Here is a 16,875-nt window from a genome sequence, read left to right as displayed (position 1 = left end):
TCGTTGTTGTTGGGGGACCGTTTGATATAGTGGAAAGAACATTGGCCCAAGAGGCAATTTGAAGACTGGCTTTTTTATAACCACAGCACCAACAATTACTGAGTATTTCATGCCAGGCCTCACGCTAGGCACTTTACCTAGGTTATCTCACTTAACATCATGACCGCCCAAATAACACAAGACCTAGTATCAACTCCACTTCATGGAGGAGCATTCTGAGGCATAGAGAAGGTAGTTGCTTGCTTCAGGCCACAAAAACAGGAGGTTCACTCATGGAGTTTTCACAACAACCCATGTCACGGAGAAGTGATGGAGGCTGAGGCTCAGGGAGAGTAAATAATTGCCTGAGCTGGTAGGTGGCATAATTGGGATCCACCCCTGGTCTGGCCCCACTGTTCTGCTGCCCTACTTCTGGCCTCAGCTGGAGAGATAGCCAAGGGCACTGGAACCTGAAAGAGAATCAAAGTCGAGGGAACAGAGATAGTAGCTGGGAAGGCTCATCAAGTCAAGACATGAGGTTCAAGGAGATTTGATAAATAGGATTGCATCAGAGAGAATTGGGAGGGACCTGGAGGGCAGAAGAAGGTGCTTATAACTAACCCTGGGATGGATTGGGAGGAGGGAGGAGGCCTGCTTTTATGTAGTGCCAGCTGCCTGGTGCTGATGCCCACTAACAGCTGCAGGGGCTGCTCAGCGTTGGGCACCTTGGTTGCTTCATTATGTGGGCCTCCTAATTATGAGCAGAATCTGTGATTAAACTAATTTGGCCATGAAGTTGCACCATCCTTCTACCACTTTTTGTACCTGATAACCCCTGCAATCACCCACGTTGAAGTTGCATCACCCTAGATGGGTTCTCAGAGCCTCTTCACTCAGCTGGCTGGGGCTTGGCCAGCGCTCTGCCGCCATCTGCCCAGGCTGAAAAGCTCTCTGTTGCTCTTGGCATGTTTAATAGCTTAATTTCTATTTCTCTGTTTGGAAATGCAGTTCATCGGCACTGAAGCAGCAGTGGGTGCTAAAATGGTTTCTGATTGCTATCTTGAATGTTAATATCCTAATACATCTTATCATCAATGACCTGTCCCCCTGCCACAAGTTCTCACTCCCCTTTTGCAAAGATAGGCATGCTGCCTGCCTTCGGCTAGGCCTCGCAGCCCGTCTCATTCCTCTGCTGTCTCCTCCCTGCTTTTCACAGATAGCATTGTACTTCGCCAGTGGAGTCCACAGTCGTGGGAAATCTCTGACTTAGAGGATATGAGAAAGCATTTCATGTTGCCGGCGGGGTTTAATAGGGATGATCTAATCTCTAAAAGGCATACATTATTTAAATTCCATGCTTTTGGACAAGGAGGTCCCTGAAATGTGGCAGGGACGGGATTCTGGTTTGGCTCTGATCAGCTGAGCCGACTGCTGTCGGTTTTCCTGTTTGTAATTCCGTGCAGGGGCTGGGATGTGTTTGTGGCAGGGGGTGGGCCTGGGAGGGTGGAGGTGCAGTGAGGGTGCTGGAGAGCATGTTCTTTACTCAGAAATCTAAAATCACAGACTCTTGGGGCAGAAGGGCTGGGGAGAGTCATCTCATGGTATCACTAATTTGTTGTCTGGTTGCCATCTGGATATTAGTCACGAGATCCCAGGTGAATGGCTTCTGGGGGGCAACCTGAGAGCCCCCAGTACCCCCAGCCACACCCTGCCCTGACAGAGCACCTGGAATGTCACCAAGGGCCTCAGCTAGGAGGCACTGAAGACCCCTGTTGATGAGAGTGAATTTGGGGAGAAACCTTGAGCACTCTCAACCACGAAAGGCCGAGCTTGGAAATAAAGTAAGGAGCATAGATGGCTGGGAGCCTGGATTATGAGTGAGGTGAGACGGGTGTGTGTGTGTCTGGGGCGGGTGGTTGGAGTGGGAATAGGGGTGTCAGTTCCAGCTGAGATTTTCACCTCACAGGGAATATGCAGTGCTCATGGTACAGCTAGCTGCCTCTTTCCCCCCTCTCACCTCGTTTGAATGTCACTTTGGTACAGACCACCTGCCTTCCTTCCTACAGGGGATGGAGCCTTGGAGGCGCAGATGATCCCAGAATAGGCCCTGACAGTCCTGAGTCTTGAGCCTTTTCCCATTTCTCAAATGTTTATTGGGTGTCTCCTGACACACAGACAGTGAGCTAAGCACTAGGGATGCAAATATGATTCTCATACTCTGTTCAGCAGAGGAGATAGACATATGGACCATGGAGTGCCGTTGAATAGGAGCCATGGTTAAGATGTGTGTGTGTACTGTGGGAATACACTTGCAGGATGATCAAATCTCACTGGGAATATCTGGAAAGACTTCAGAGAGGAGGGGATACTTGACCTTGACCTTGAAGGAGGAAGAGGTATCCGCCAGAACAACCCTTCCTAAGTCACACTTGCTAGGTGTTTGCCTGCTCTTTGCCAGAGACAGTGAAAAAGAAAAGGAGGGGTGGTGGTTGTAGCCCTCCAGAAACTCACAGCTTGTTGGGGAGGTAAGCCTGGCATGTATGAGCCAATTAGAGACCTGCATAGACAGATGGGATTGTGGGGGCAGGGGTAGGCAACGGAGGGCACTTGGTGACCCCAGGTTTCAAGAGTTACTCCTCTCTCTCACAGAGGACACAGTTTCTGTAAGGACACTTCAGATCTTGCAAAGATGTCTCAACTGCTAAGAGGCCCAGCGCCTCTGACTTTTCTTCCATCGAACGATGTCATCAGCCTGGTTCTGTATTGAAGCAGTTAGCTGGATTTGGAGGTGGGGGGAGGAAGTGAGGGTGCATGGAAAAGGTCAATGGTAAGACTTTAGCAATATTGCCTTTCTCTTTACCACCTTGGTAGAATCTGGAGTTTGCAAAAACACACGTGCCAACACACAGCCTGAGCATGGGGGTCCTTCAGTCTGGCACAGGCACTGTGCGCATTCCTGGCTTTTGCTTATGCTGTTACTTCCACCTTGCAGGCCTTCTCTTTCTTGCCTTCATAGAGTCTTCCCAGACTGCTCTTCTCCATGGATGTCAGGCTCACAGACGCTCAATCCTTCTCTGTCCCTCATCGTTAAGCCGGGTTCAGCATTGCTCTCTGGTTTTGGACTCCCCAATGAGAGGGTAAACACTTTGAGAGCAGGAGTCATGTCTTGTGCTTCTCTTAGTTCCCCTGTGGGCAGTTTGTGTGGTCTAAGGAACATGGGTTTCTTTACACAGTTTTGGCAGAATCACAGCATTGCCACTTACTTTGGAACTTTGAGCCCAGAGTTCTTACCTGTAAAATGGAGTAACACAGATCGTCTCAACCCTAATACTTGGCATTTTAAACTGGATCATTCTTTGTTGTGGGGATTGGCCTGTGTGCTAGGATGTTTGGTAGCATTCCTGGCCTCTACCTCGGAGGTGCAGGTAGCAGCACAATCAGAAATGTCTCCTGATTTTTATATCTCCCAAATGTTCCCTGTGTCACCTGTCCCCTAGGCCAGGTTTCTGTTGTGCAGCAAAATCACTTCCGGAGCAGAACCACTGGAATGACCTACCTATTGGGTATGCCTCAGACCTCCTGGAACGGCACCCAGAGCATCATGGATAGTCTATAAATGGGGATTCTCCCTGGTTCCTAGCTCACCTGGCATTTGACACTTTGCAGGTTGGGGAATTGAATGGAACTGTGACTGTAGGTTTTAGCAACTTGGGGTGGAAATGTCATGAACTCGTGGGTTGTCCCCACAATGTACTAACAGAGACACTGTCATTTTCTTAATTGCAGATTGACCTGGAGCCAGAAGGCAGAGTGTATGTGATCATCGATCTCTCGGGGTCATCGGGTGAAGGTAGGAGAGAGTGACCTCAGCCTTGTTCTCTTCCATTGACTCTTAGTCTTCTGGGCTCTCCCTTCCCTCCTTGGCTGCGGCATTTTACAGTGACATTTAATTAATTGGCACATTTTAAAGGAAGAGGTTATTTTGAAGATACTTATGCCTCTGTACCAAAAGGGACCAGCCATCTGTTAACTTTGGTGGAACAGAGGGAGGATTTGCGACTTACCAAGCGAGGCCAATAAAACAGGCGTTTTGCACGCTAGTGCACCAGCCAGACTTTGGGGAGCCCAGCCTCTTCCCGGAGGCTCCCGTGGGGTTTTGTGTGTGTGGTGGGAAGGAAGTAAAACCAGTTGGTCTAACGGTATTCAGAAATAAAAGAAATTAGGTGTTAAATTTCAGAATCTTATTTCTGTAGAGCTTTTATAGAAGTGTTACTTTTTTTTTATTTTTTAACAGTTTCTTATGCGGGGGAAAGCCCTCCTCTTAGAAATACTGGGGTGAGAGGCATTTGTGCTCCCATTGGCTGATTACACAGGGTGTAGATGTTCCGGGTAGTTGGATTTTTCTTCTTCTTCTTACACCCTCTGGTCTCCATCCTGTCTGTGGCCTCTTACCACCATTAAGAGCTTGCAGGTTGGTGAGGATTGAGCAGTCGGGGTAAAAGGGAAGACAAGACAATAAAACCTTGGCCACACAGGAATGGGGAGATGGTGGCAAACTTGGGTTCTAGGAGGGCTGGAATTAGGACTGAAATTTAGTTATTGGGACCATCTTTCTTCTCTTCCTGTCTGTGGGCAGGGGGGTGGAACAGTTGGTTTTAATGTCATGGCAGAAAGATTGGAAGACCAAGGCTGGTTCCTTGTGGCACTGAGACCAAATGTGGTTTAGGGCCTGTGTCCCAAAGGGAAAGAAACAGCTCCCTTAGGTCCTGGCTGGTAGGCGTGGGCCTTTTACAGCATCTCCCCTGAATACCGGGGATTACAAGCACAAAGTCACAACCCCACACAGTCTCCCCTACTTTAGGGAGGACGTTCTCATAAAGGTTCAGACATGGGAGGAGAGGGTCTGTAAGCAAATTCAGAGGAGCTGGGCCAATGGTGCACTTGACAAAGGTGCCTGATGCTTTTCACTTGTCTGAGTTAGCACCCAATTTCAACAGGTGTTCCGAATAATTCAGTAGTTGTGTGTATAGGAGGCTCACAATAGAGTCTGGCTCTCTTTTCATCGCAGTTATTTGGCATGGGTTTAGAACTTTAAGCAACCTTCCAAAATCAGTCTCTTACATCCTCTGTTCTTGGTTGCAATTACATTTTGGTGTTTCCAACTCTTTGCTTCTCAACTTTCAGCTCTGAACAGCCCAGAATAGAATCTGTTGGTGAAGATTTGGGGATTTAGCAACATTTAATACGAAATATTCGAGATGTCCAAAGGGGCATAAAGAATGATAAAGTGGGCACCAGTGTACCCACAGCCCGTGTTAGGAAACAAAGTACCCAGAAAGGTGAAGCCTTGCATTGTGTTTCACAAAAGCAATGGTTGGAATTGGCAGATGCTGAGGGCCACTTAAATTATACAGGGATCTTTGACTATGCAAGTGGTTGGTGTCCCTAACCCTTACCCTTTGTTCAAGGGTCAGTTGTACAGGTATACCTTGTTTTATTTCACTTTGCTTTATTGTGTTCCACCGAGGTTGCTTTTTTTTTTTTTTTTTTTTTAACAAATTGAAGGAAAGATCCTCTTCTAGCACAAAAATTACAGCTCACTTTTTTTTACAGTGGTTTGGAACCAAAACCACACTATCTCCTAGGTATGCCTGTATACAGTGGCCTCCTAATTGTGGACGCTGGCAAAACATTTGATGAGCAAAATCAATGCACTTTTTTTCCTTTACATAATCAATATGCAATGAGATAATTGATTAAATATGTATTTCCTGTGCCAAGATACTGGGCAACCAATGGAGGGCTTGATTTTTTTTTTCTTTGTAAAGATTAACAACTTGCAATCAATAAATGAGAAGTAATTGATTTTTTTTTCTTCTTGCTTCTATAGCTTATTGCATGTGAATGGACAAAGCAATTTTCATTGGGTTGAATTCTTGGTCTACTTTTTGAAAAAAATCTCTTTTATCTAACAACAACAACAACAAAAAAGAGTTTAGTTCAGAAATGCTGACCCATGTCAGATTCTGTGAAGTGCTAGCCTGTTGTTCTGAAGTACAGGAGACATGTTTCTGATCTTTTTTACTTGCTGTTGGTGGATTTGGGGTTCTCTCTGGATGGTGGGAAGGACTTCTAGCAGTCTCCTCCTGGAAGCGGATCTTCAGTTCTGTTTGTGTCCTCCCAGTCCTGCTGCTGGGATTTGGGGGCCCCTGGTCCAGAGGTGGTTCTGCTTTTGGAAGGGTTGGGAGGGTCAGGAGGGAGTGAAGGATGAGTGGCCAACACATTTGTTACCAGACTGCATGAGAAGGGTCTGGTGGGAAAACGGTTGTCACAGCTAGTCTGTGGATATTCATAGGTTCTTGTCTAAGTCCCTTTTTTGTGTGAAAATACATACCTCTGAATTCCACAAAAGGAAGAAAAGAGTTGAAATGAAGCCCAGCTGATGTTTTCATCACTCTATTATTCTGCCATCAAGCATCCCTTCAAATGCTCCAGTACCATCAAAAGAAAAAAATATATATATTTGTAGAATTTGCAATAAACTTTACAACTTGTGCAAATACTGAAGAGCTCAGAGAAAGGTGTGGGGGTGAGATGATGTGAATATACCTCCTTCTTTAAGGATGTGCCAAAGGGCTCTTTCTCTTGCTAACACACTACAGAAAGCCTGGATGTTGACGTCTGCTAGGGTTGGACTAATGTGATTTCTAACTGTCTAATAAAATTGCTCTGCTGGCATGTCCTGTGCAGTTCACCATAATGGGATTTGACCAGTGTGTGCTTTGTCTAAACCAGGCAACCTAACCCCAGATGTAAGGGGTCAGGCTGGATGACAATTAAGGTTATCCTCGGTCATGTGATTTGGTCCTTTGGTATAATTTGAATAGACATCTCTCAGAGCTCAGGGCTAAGGACTGGCTAATATCTGTAGCAAGTAGAAGGGGTTGGAAGAAAGGGAGTCTTGTGACAAGTGCTGTGTGAGGCACTTTCTCTACCCCATCCCAAGTAGCAAACTTTCTTGGAATGCTTGTGTGTGATCCTCCAGTCTCAGGTGCCTTTTAGTATTTTGCTTTTATCACCAGTAATAACCATGTGGCTTCTTGGTAAACATGACACTACAGGCTCACCAGAGGCTTAAATCAGAGCATAATGAGCCCAGGTGCCAGAAGCATAAACAGCCATGTAATTCTCAAATGAGCAAACTATTGCTTCCTGCTGTGCACTATAGTTAGAATTTCTTCCTTTGTTGTGACATAATTTCCATTCTTTATAATAACAGGACAATGCACCCTGATTTGCAGGCTCCCAGAGGAGGGGCAAGCAGTGTGACCCAGGGCTTTCTAGGCTCTTCTTGCCCTGCCTTCCATCCAGGTGTAGTGCTCACCTGGGAGAGTTCTTCGGAGTCTGAGCCAACAATAGAAAGAACAAGAGGTAGGCCTTACTGGTATTTTTTTTTTTTTATATTTTATTGATTTTTTTACAGAGAGGAAGGAAGAGGGATAGATAGTCAGAAACATCGATGAGAGAGAAACATCGATCAGCTGCCTCCTGCACACCTCCCACTGGGAATGTGCCCGCAACCAAGTTACATGCCCTTGACCGGAATCGAACCTGGGACCTTTCAGTCTGCAGGCTGACGCTCTATCCACTGAGCCAAACCGGTTTTGGCTTTACTGGTATTTTTGGATCACTAAACTTCTTCACCAATAAAATGAAGAAGATACAAAATAATTTGAATGATTTTTGCAACACATGCATCACAAATAATGCCGCTCAGTTCAATTCTGGAATGATTGTATATTGTGGAAGCAGAAGATGGGGGTGAGGGGCAGGATCCACCCCTCACCCCTTCTTTCTGCAGCCATGTGCAACAGGAAACACACAGTCCCCTCTCTGGAAGTGGTAGCAGATAGAGTGAAAAAGCATCGGAGTCCACCAGTCCTGGATTTAAATCCTGGCTCTAGTGCTTACCAGTTCAGAGCTTCAGATTTCTCACCCATAAATGGGGATAATAATACCTAGGATAGGTACTATGTATGATAGGATTGCTATGAGAACAGTGCCTGGGTACAGTGCCCTCACATACAGGAGATGCTCAGTAAATGCCTGAAGGCCCTGGAGACCTGGGGACAGGGAGGTGGCAATAGCGCTAACCCAATGCCCATAGGAGCAGCAGGTAGCTCCAGAGAAACAGAGAAACAGTTCAGAGAAATCGTTTGAGGGTAGGTTTCTGACTCTGGGGCATGCATGTCCAAAAGGTCCAAGAACAGAGCAAGGTGTCAAAGAGGGTAATTTTTGCTGTTGTTGTTAATCCTCACCTGAGGATATTTTTCCATTGATTTTTAGAGAGAGGGGGAGGGAGAGAGACAGAGAGAGAAACATTGATGTGAAAGAGACATATCGATTGTTGCCTCCCACATACATCCCAACCGTAGCCAAGATTGAGCCTGCAGCCTAGGTACATGGCCTTGACTGGATTCGAACCTGGGACCCTTCAGTCTGTGGGCCGATGCTCCATCCACTGAGGCAAACAAGATAAGGCCAAAGAGGTAATTTATAGACTAATACTAGTATATCTGGCAAGAGCTATGAGGTTGCTTTCTTTAGTGTTCAGAACTTGCTATAATATTGCCCCATTCTCTTTCTCTCCCTCTCACTTTCCCTCTCTCCTTCCTTCCCTCTCTTTCTTTCCCATCCTTCCCCCAATGAAGTATTTCCCAGAAGTACATTCTCTAGTTGATTTGTGTCCTTTGGCCCTTAATGTCAGAAACTTCTTGTCAGAGCCTGGGCTTGGGCTTCTTTGCTCAGTGCAGACTGAGAACATGTGGTCCCCATATTCTCACTGGCCCTGGGTAAAAACCCTTCATCTATTTGAAGGTTCTTATTAAATCTCTCTTCTTCAGGCTGAATCAATCACATCCCTGAACCTTTCTGAAGAGGTAGTTTAGAAATTTTAACTCATCTTTGGGACTCTCTTTTGAACTTTTTCAAGTTGCAAAGACAGAGAGACGTGACAAACCAGCTTTGCTCCATTCTGAAGTGATAACGTGTATAGATTAAGTGCCTGACAGTATGACCTCCATGTGGGAGATGGTGACATTGAGGGGTCAAGTGATGTGCCCAAGGCCACAAGGTTGATAATATGGCCCTATTGGGTCCGGACCCCAGGCCACGATCTAGTATCCTGCTCTAAATCGTGGCCTAATAGTGAGTTTGCTAACATGGCAAAGACTTCCCTGCTACTCTTGAATTTTAGTTCTTTTCTCCAGCAAGCTTTTTACAGAACTATAAAGCTAAAGTTATTAGTGTTGAATCCAAAGGTGACTCAGAGTCTCATTCACAAATAAGCAGATCTTTTTTCTACTCCCTTAGAAACGAAAATGCTGTTGATCCCAGTTTAAAAATGGTCAGCTCCTGAGGCTCTCTGTAAGGTGGGTCCATACTAAGTATTGGTCTGCAACTAGACCTGCCTCTACTCCCTGCAGGTTAGCCATCTTTCTTACATGTGTCTATGGCAAGCATTAGAGTGCTACCTTCAGGATTTAAGTAGAGGGGGAGGACTTCTTGCAACTCTACCTCAGCCAGTGAGCAGTTTCTTTATTCTTAAATCCTCACTTGCAGATATTTTTTCCATTGATTTTTAGAGAGAGTGTAAAGGAGGGGTTGGGGGAGAGAGAGAGAAACATCAATGTGAGAGAGACATATTGATTGCTTGCTTCCCACACGGGGCTAGAAATTGAACCTGCAACCTGGGAATCAAACCTGAGACCCTTTGGTACATGGGCTGACTCTCCAACCACTGAGCATGTAGGGCAGGGTGGCAGTTTCTATCTAAATAACATCTCTCAGATCCCAGAGTCCCATTGAAGCTTTAGTTGATAATATTACCTTTTTCCTTCAGAATTCTACATTGTTTAATCCAATGCCTTTTGGTTATCAGATAGTTAAAAATAACCATTTGTTAAAATGAACAGTAGTCACCAATGCACTTTAATAAATGTGCCCAGCTTGGTGCCTGTCCTAGGTTTGGGGACTGGGAGGTGGGGAAGGAAGTGGCAAATGAGAGATGGCATTCATAAGAACACATGGCCTTGCCTTCAAGAAGCTTACAATTGAATTAGGAATCCAGATCATGCAGGACAAAAGCATTAGAGAACAATGCAAGGCAATATCATATTGAGTGCTCAACTGGGTGTTACTAAGAGTTCCTTAAATGAAATAAATTGGAGCTGGAATAATTCAGGAAAACTTTATGGAAGAAGCAGGGCTTGGGCTGAAAAAGGAAAAGATAGGTAGACTAGATTGACAGGGAAGACTTGGAGAGGCTGTTCAGAGCAGAGGGGATCATATCATTGCTGTCAAAGACAGTGTTGATGCTCTTATTTTTAGATAAGGCTGGACAGACATGATAAATTAGGGAGATGCAATTTGTATTCTCTAGGAGCTTTCAAACAAAGACAGTCATCCATGTTGCAGACAGAAATTTTCATGCTATGCCAACAAGAAAATGAAATGTTTTAAATGATTAAGCTGTGTTTGACGGGAAGGCAGTGCTTTCTGGATGTGTTTTCATGGTCAAGGCCTCCCACCCACCTTGACCCCAAAGAAGGAGGAATGTTGTAGGTCAAGTTTGGTCAAGTCTGGGACATTGAATAGAGCTCATTTTATAAGCATGGGACTTAGGTGATTAGAAGGTCAAGCTCAGGTACAGACATCCTTTTGTGGTCTTTTCTAAACACTCTCTCTTTTCTCCCTTAGCAATCTCATGAAATCCCATGGTAAGCACTCTACCACCCTCCACATTCTCCTCCTCTCCAGCCAATCTAGCTAGTGCTCTGGCATCAAGCCCTAATACTCCCACTCTTTCTCTTTTCAAGTTCTGTCCAGTCTCTAATGAGAAACATTGCTTGAGAGGTCAAAGAGAGACTTCACCTTCCCAAACAGCAGACTTCAAAGTCAGACATCAGCTCCAAGATGCTGATAGGTCTCCCTCTTGTGTGGTGCTGCAGGCAATGATATCCCGGTCTGGCTCTCCAGACATGAATGGACGTGTGGGGTTCCCCAGGAGCATGTGGAGAGAGACAGCCTCAGTGCTTGATAAGAGTGAAAATAACAAAATCCAGATGTTGAAAAATATTGATCTTGCAAAGTATATTCCCCTTTCCCCCAGCATAATTGCTTGCTACTGATACTCAGACTCAGGGAGCGGGTCCCTTAATCTCCAGATTTTTGGCTCCATCTTTTGTCCTAATGAAATAAATGCTTATTCCTAGCAGTGACCATATGCACCAGATGTGACCAGGGGAGTCAGCTTGAAAGTAGTGAGCACCAAACCCCCATCAAGGGGTTTATAATGCCACAAAGAGACAATGCTAAAATACTTGATGAGAAATAAGCCAAGAAACCCTCATTTCCTTCCAAATAGGCTCTAGATGCACAGCAGTTCCTCTAAAATGAATCATTCATGGTTAACAACACCAAATGACAACAATTAGCAGATGAAAAACAATTGAATCCTGAGTGTTTGGAGAGCAGAGCACTTTAGGATCACTCCTAAAGCCCCCTTCCCCTGCCATCAGGGAAGCATACATGTGTATTTGCTATTGTCTTGTGTGCCTGTTTTACTAATGAAGTAATTGAAGAAGGAATAATCATGTTGCAGAAATAAACATATAGAAAGGGTGGGTTTATAATAGACCCTTAGTCAAGAAGTGAGCCCTGTGTTTCCTGGCATGGCCTCCAGTTCCATCTCTGTTGCCTTGCTGTATACCATTTCAGTGTCTTATAAAGAAGATTGTTTGGGGAAATTCATGCTTGCAGCTCAGATCATACTGGGTCATAGTGGCCTGTAATTTAATCATTTACTGTTGTTGATATTCTCGTGATTTGGCTTAAAACAATAGGGCATTTCCATTCATCCAACCTAATTTAGAGAGTTGTCTTTTAGGACCAATTACTTTATTCTTTTATCCAGTTGAAATTGGCCTGTGTTGACAGTCTTATTGATTTTTCTTATTACCTAGCTTTGTTGAAACATTCAATTTTCACTATCAAGTGCATTCACCATCTTATTTGAGCTGCTAACACTGAGGCTTTTATCTTCCTCCTTGATTGTAAACCTTTGGTGTGAGCTTGTGGGAAGTGTGTGCATTTGCCTATGTACACACAGACGAGCATAATGTCTCTGAATCACCTGTTCTGAGTCTCCTTCAGCCTCAGTTTCCTTCATTGGAAACATTACTTATTTGCTTATCTAAGATAGCCTAGGCCCTGGACGTATAGAGCTAATGAGAATGGTCCCTGCTGTCAGGTATCTGTACTCTTACAGAAGGAGGTGAGCAGTAGACCAGTAAGCACAATACAGAAATGTGTTTTAGCTGTTGGTAGAACAGGGTACGGTGGTACCATCAAAGAGACTCCTTTTCACTGGAGGGCTCTCCTGGAGTAGGCTGTTCATAAAGGACATCCACCAACTTCCATGTGTACTCATCAGCTCCCCATGGCAACCCTGGAAGGCAGCTAATAACAGGTGAGGAAATAGAACCATTGTCCATGGAAGATATATCCAATCAGAAGATAAAATAAAGGCAGACTAGAACTTAATTTACCCAAATTTGAACATTTCAGAAATACCTCTGATTTTCATACTCATTTATTCAACATATAGTTATTGGGCACCTACGCTAGTTACTCTTTTCCGTGCTCTAGGCACAGAAGGAAACAATATAAACAGAAACCTCTGCCACTGTGGGCCATCCATTCTAGTGGACATGCTTGTGTGTGTGGGTATCTCGGCAGGCATAAAACACAGGGGATAGGAGTTGTCTCTGGGGAAGGGAAAAAGTGAATTTAGAAAGGAGGAAAACTTTCTTGTCAATGTCTGTAATCTCTTGTGTTTTTTCCCAAATGTGAGTATGACCTATTAAAACAATTACTTAGAAATTTTGAAGAAAATTTAATTAGGCGGAAATGTGACCATTCCCATACACACAGTGACAGTGACTTGCCCATGGCCAGAGGCTATGATAGGCTTGAAAAGAATAACACAACTAATGACAGAGAGCTCTAAGAATCATGCTCTACATTGCTCCACCGACACCTCTAGTTTGTAATGCGGAAATTGGGGTTTGTGCCTGCCACTGAGGATTGAATGCTCCCATGTGGAGAGGCAGGTAGGCCAGACAGCCGGACTCCCACACAGTGGGTGATGAGTGAATGATGCATGAGGAGTATTTACTCCCAGGAGCACTTGCCTCTGAGCACCTAGAGAGGCACACAGCATCTGGATGGACAGTCCACGGTGAGGTTCTTTACCGGTACCAGAGAGCACTCTTTAGTACTGAGGGTCAGCTGCTACTTGTCCCAAGCTTGGTCATCTCCACAGACCGAGTTGCTTCACAGCTGGGGTACCTTCTGCCCAGCTGCCAGTGGGTTATTTCTACTTTCCAGGTATTTAGTGCCTGTTTCCTGACAATGAAAATAATAGTGCTGTTTAGTTATTGCTATTAGCCAGGTGTGCGTTCTTTTGGAATTGTCAGGGAGAGTGAATTAAGGGGAAATTAAGTTCACTTTCAGTGCTATTGGGACTAGGATTCTGTAGGAACCTGCATTGTAGCTCCTGCTCCACAATTAGCTAATTACTTGATTTACGAATTAATTGAGCAAACATATACTAAGGATCTGTTGTGTGCCAGGCACCAGGCTAAGAGCTGGAGAAACAAAGAGGAAAAAGACCCAAGCTAGGACATATCAGCAACAAGTCATCTACTCCCTTTGGGCCTCGGTGGCTTCCTCTGCATTTGGAGAAGGTGTGGGACTAAGCACCTCTTCTCACTTTCTAGTTCTCAATCACAAGCAAGAGGAGTTTGCACACAGACAGACACCCGGAAGGGGGAAGTGAGAGAGAACAAAATTTTTAAAACCAAATCTCTACAGAGATTATTTTGTTTAACCGTAAATGGATCTGCACAGGTAGGCTTTACCAACCCTATTTCACACATGGGGGAAATGAGGCTTAAAGAGTTTAAGACTCTGAACCACCTGGTATCCTGTGAAAATGCAGATTCTGACTCAGGGCCTGAGATGCTGAATTTCTCACCAGCTCCCAGGAGATGCCCATGCTGCTGGTCCCTAGCCAACACTTTGGTAGCAAGAGACTACAAGACCCATGCTTTCCGTCTGAACCATGCTGAGCAGGCACCAGTTTCTACTTGGTTGAAAATTAAGAGGAAAATCCAGTGATTTCTCCCTTTCCAAAATACCAACCATTTAGTCCACCTCAAAGTTAATACCTTTGAATCCTTTTCTGTTTAGTATCTTTTCCTTCCCATTCTCCTTTCCTCCGTGGCAGGGGTTGAGAAGGCATTCAGTATTTTTGGGAGGCTGGGCAATGGCCGTCTCGGTTTTCCAGTCTTGACTTGAATTGTCTGCAGAAGGTCAAAATGGACAGCATTTAGTGTTCTTCAGCTAGGAGAACAAGAACCAATTTATACCAGGAAGACAAAAAAGCAAGCAGTCAGGATATTGGATTTTTTTGTTTTTGTGTTTATTTTTCTATAAATACCCTCCAGTATTGAGTGGTGCTTGAATTTGATCCCACTGTGCTAATTTTCTCCTGGTTCCTAGGGCTTTAATTAAAATAACTCACCCAGGGACCTTGCCAGAACTTACCTTTATGTGTTTCTCCTCTGAGTAGGCAAGTTGAACCTGTCTTTCATGAATGGGAAATGCAGAAGGAGTTCGGGATTAGGTGCTGTGTACACAGGAGGGGCATCAGTTTTACTTGTTGGATAAATAAATGCATGACTAAATGCACTAACAGGAAAAAGTGTCATGTTGAAAGGAAACAATGGAGATAAACAAGGTGTTTGGCCTGATTTTGCTTTGGATAATCAGTTGTTTCATATTCTAGTGTGCGTGGGCTTGCACGTTTAAGCTTTCCATGCCTGGTACTCAGAGCCTCCCCACACCAAGTCTCCAGTTATTATACCCTGTCCCCTCCCTATTTATTCAACTAATTCTTTACTCTTTCAAAATTTGATGTAAAGTTTGCCTCTTCCTGGGAGCCTTCCCACATTGGCCCCCACCCCCCCACCTGCTGCGCCGTGACACTGTATTTGCTCCCACACTCTTCTGTGTCTTTTTGTACAATCATGTACTCGTATATTTATATTGTACCTATAACTAGAGCCTGGTTGTGCCCTGCCCATCCACTAAACCACAAGCCATTCAAGGGCAGAGGCATGGGAGTGCTGAGCCTGGAGCACTGTCTTACTGTTTAAATTACACAAAGCTGCACTGGGAACAAAAGCCATCTCTGAACTTGGACAAAGTCCCTGGGAGCCTTGGTTATTGCAGGGCCTCACTAGTGCTGAGCAGAAGGCCCCTGTTAGTTACACTGAATTCAGCATTAAGCAGCTTTATGCTGAGGTGTAATGGGAGTAACTCCCTGTGTTTTTTTAAAAATTCTTTTTTTCTTTATTGATTTTTAGTGAGAGAGCAAGGGAGATGGATAGAGAAATAGAAACATCAATGAAAGAGAAACATCACACCTCCCAGTAGGGATGGAGCCCGCAAACCGGGCCTGTGCCCTGACCAGATCGAACCAGCGACCTCCTGGTTCATGGGTTGATGCTCAACCACTGAGTGATACCAGCCAGGCAGTAACCCCCTATTTTTTTTTAGTCAGAAGCTTGTATTCTGTTCTTGGCCCTGCTACTAACCACCCAAGTGAAGGTGAATAAATCACTGGGTGCTTCTAGCTGTCAACTGGATTATATTGACCACATGTTAAGATGCTTTGATTCATTGAATGCCTAGGATTTCAGATTCTTAGACTGAAGACTTTCTGAATGCAGGGGTAAATCAATAAGAAGGCTTCCTAATCTCCCTTTATACTTATCGCCAGGGAGCCAAACTTCGGTATTCCTGGCCAACATACAGGATCCTTAGAAGTGGGTGAGACATGGTAGGTATCTAAAGAACTTAAAGTATGACCAAGTAGAAGAGGGAGAGGACTTATCCTGTGGCTTCGTAGGGCAGTTTTAGGACCACAGAGGTAGAATTTATAGGGAGACAGCTTTAAGCTTGGTTTAGTATATGGAAAAAGCGTCTGGTAGACAGAGCTCATCAGCCGTTTAATACATTTGAACAGTAAGTAGGGAGGTCTTCATCTCTGGAGGTATTCACATAGAGACAGTTTTCAATTATTATAGAAAAGATTCTTCTAATGGGCTTTTGTAAGATCTAAATATTTGTAACAGACAATTTCCACAAGTGTACAAATAGAGGATAATAAGGCAAATGTTTACTATATTTAAAATGTTTTATTTTAAAAAATCCAAGGCCCACATTGTAAAAAAGGCAGAAAAGGGTGTATGGGAAAAGATGGGGAAAAGAAATAAGTTGGGTCTTAGCATCTAGGTACAGAATAGTTATATTTCTGAAATTTAGGTAAAAATTGAAATATTAAAATTGGAATATTGTGTCCAAAGAGCTAGGGAAGGTCTCTATTTGAATGGGCCCTAAATGTGAACCACTCTTGTGAAGACTGTAAGTGCTAAAATCTTTTGTAATATCAGTATTTGGCCTTTATTTCTCTCTCACATGGATATGCATGTGGAGTTTACTGAAAGAGTGGTCCATTGGTGTGTGTCTGTGAAGAGGTCCATCTAGGGGAGGAAGAATGGCAAAGAAGGCTCCCAATTTCAGGGGAAACATCATTTTGTCATGCTGTCCATGCCCACTGTGAGGGAAGGATTTTCTCCTCAAATATAGGAAGGCATTGCATCGGAGCTAGAGGAGTAGAAAGTAACTGATGTTCTGAATGAGGTAGGGCACCAGGAAGGTGGTTGACTCCTCCCCCTGATATTGACCTACCTTTTGTCTGATGTTTGA

The 16,875-nt window shown here is 44.4% G+C and overlaps 1 protein-coding gene across 4 annotated transcripts in view; it reads left to right on the top strand.

The window, feature by feature from the left end:
- PRKCE (protein kinase C epsilon) overlaps positions 1-16,875 on the top strand; it is a 465,420-nt gene that overhangs the window by 177,686 nt on the left and 270,859 nt on the right. For all 4 annotated transcript variants that reach the window (XM_080685092.1, XM_080685093.1, XM_080685091.1 and 1 more), the window contains one exon: positions 3,766-3,829. In XM_080685092.1, coding sequence (XP_080541218.1) covers positions 3,766-3,829 — 64 coding nt within the window. The remainder of the gene's footprint in view (positions 1-3,765; positions 3,830-16,875) is intronic.

Source organism: Plecotus auritus (assembly GCF_963455305.1).
Source record: "Plecotus auritus genome assembly, chromosome: 8".
NCBI classification, from domain to species: Eukaryota; Metazoa; Chordata; class Mammalia; order Chiroptera; family Vespertilionidae; genus Plecotus; species Plecotus auritus.
Note: the sequence above shows the minus strand (reverse complement) of the source record. Positions and strands in the feature narration are given on the sequence as shown.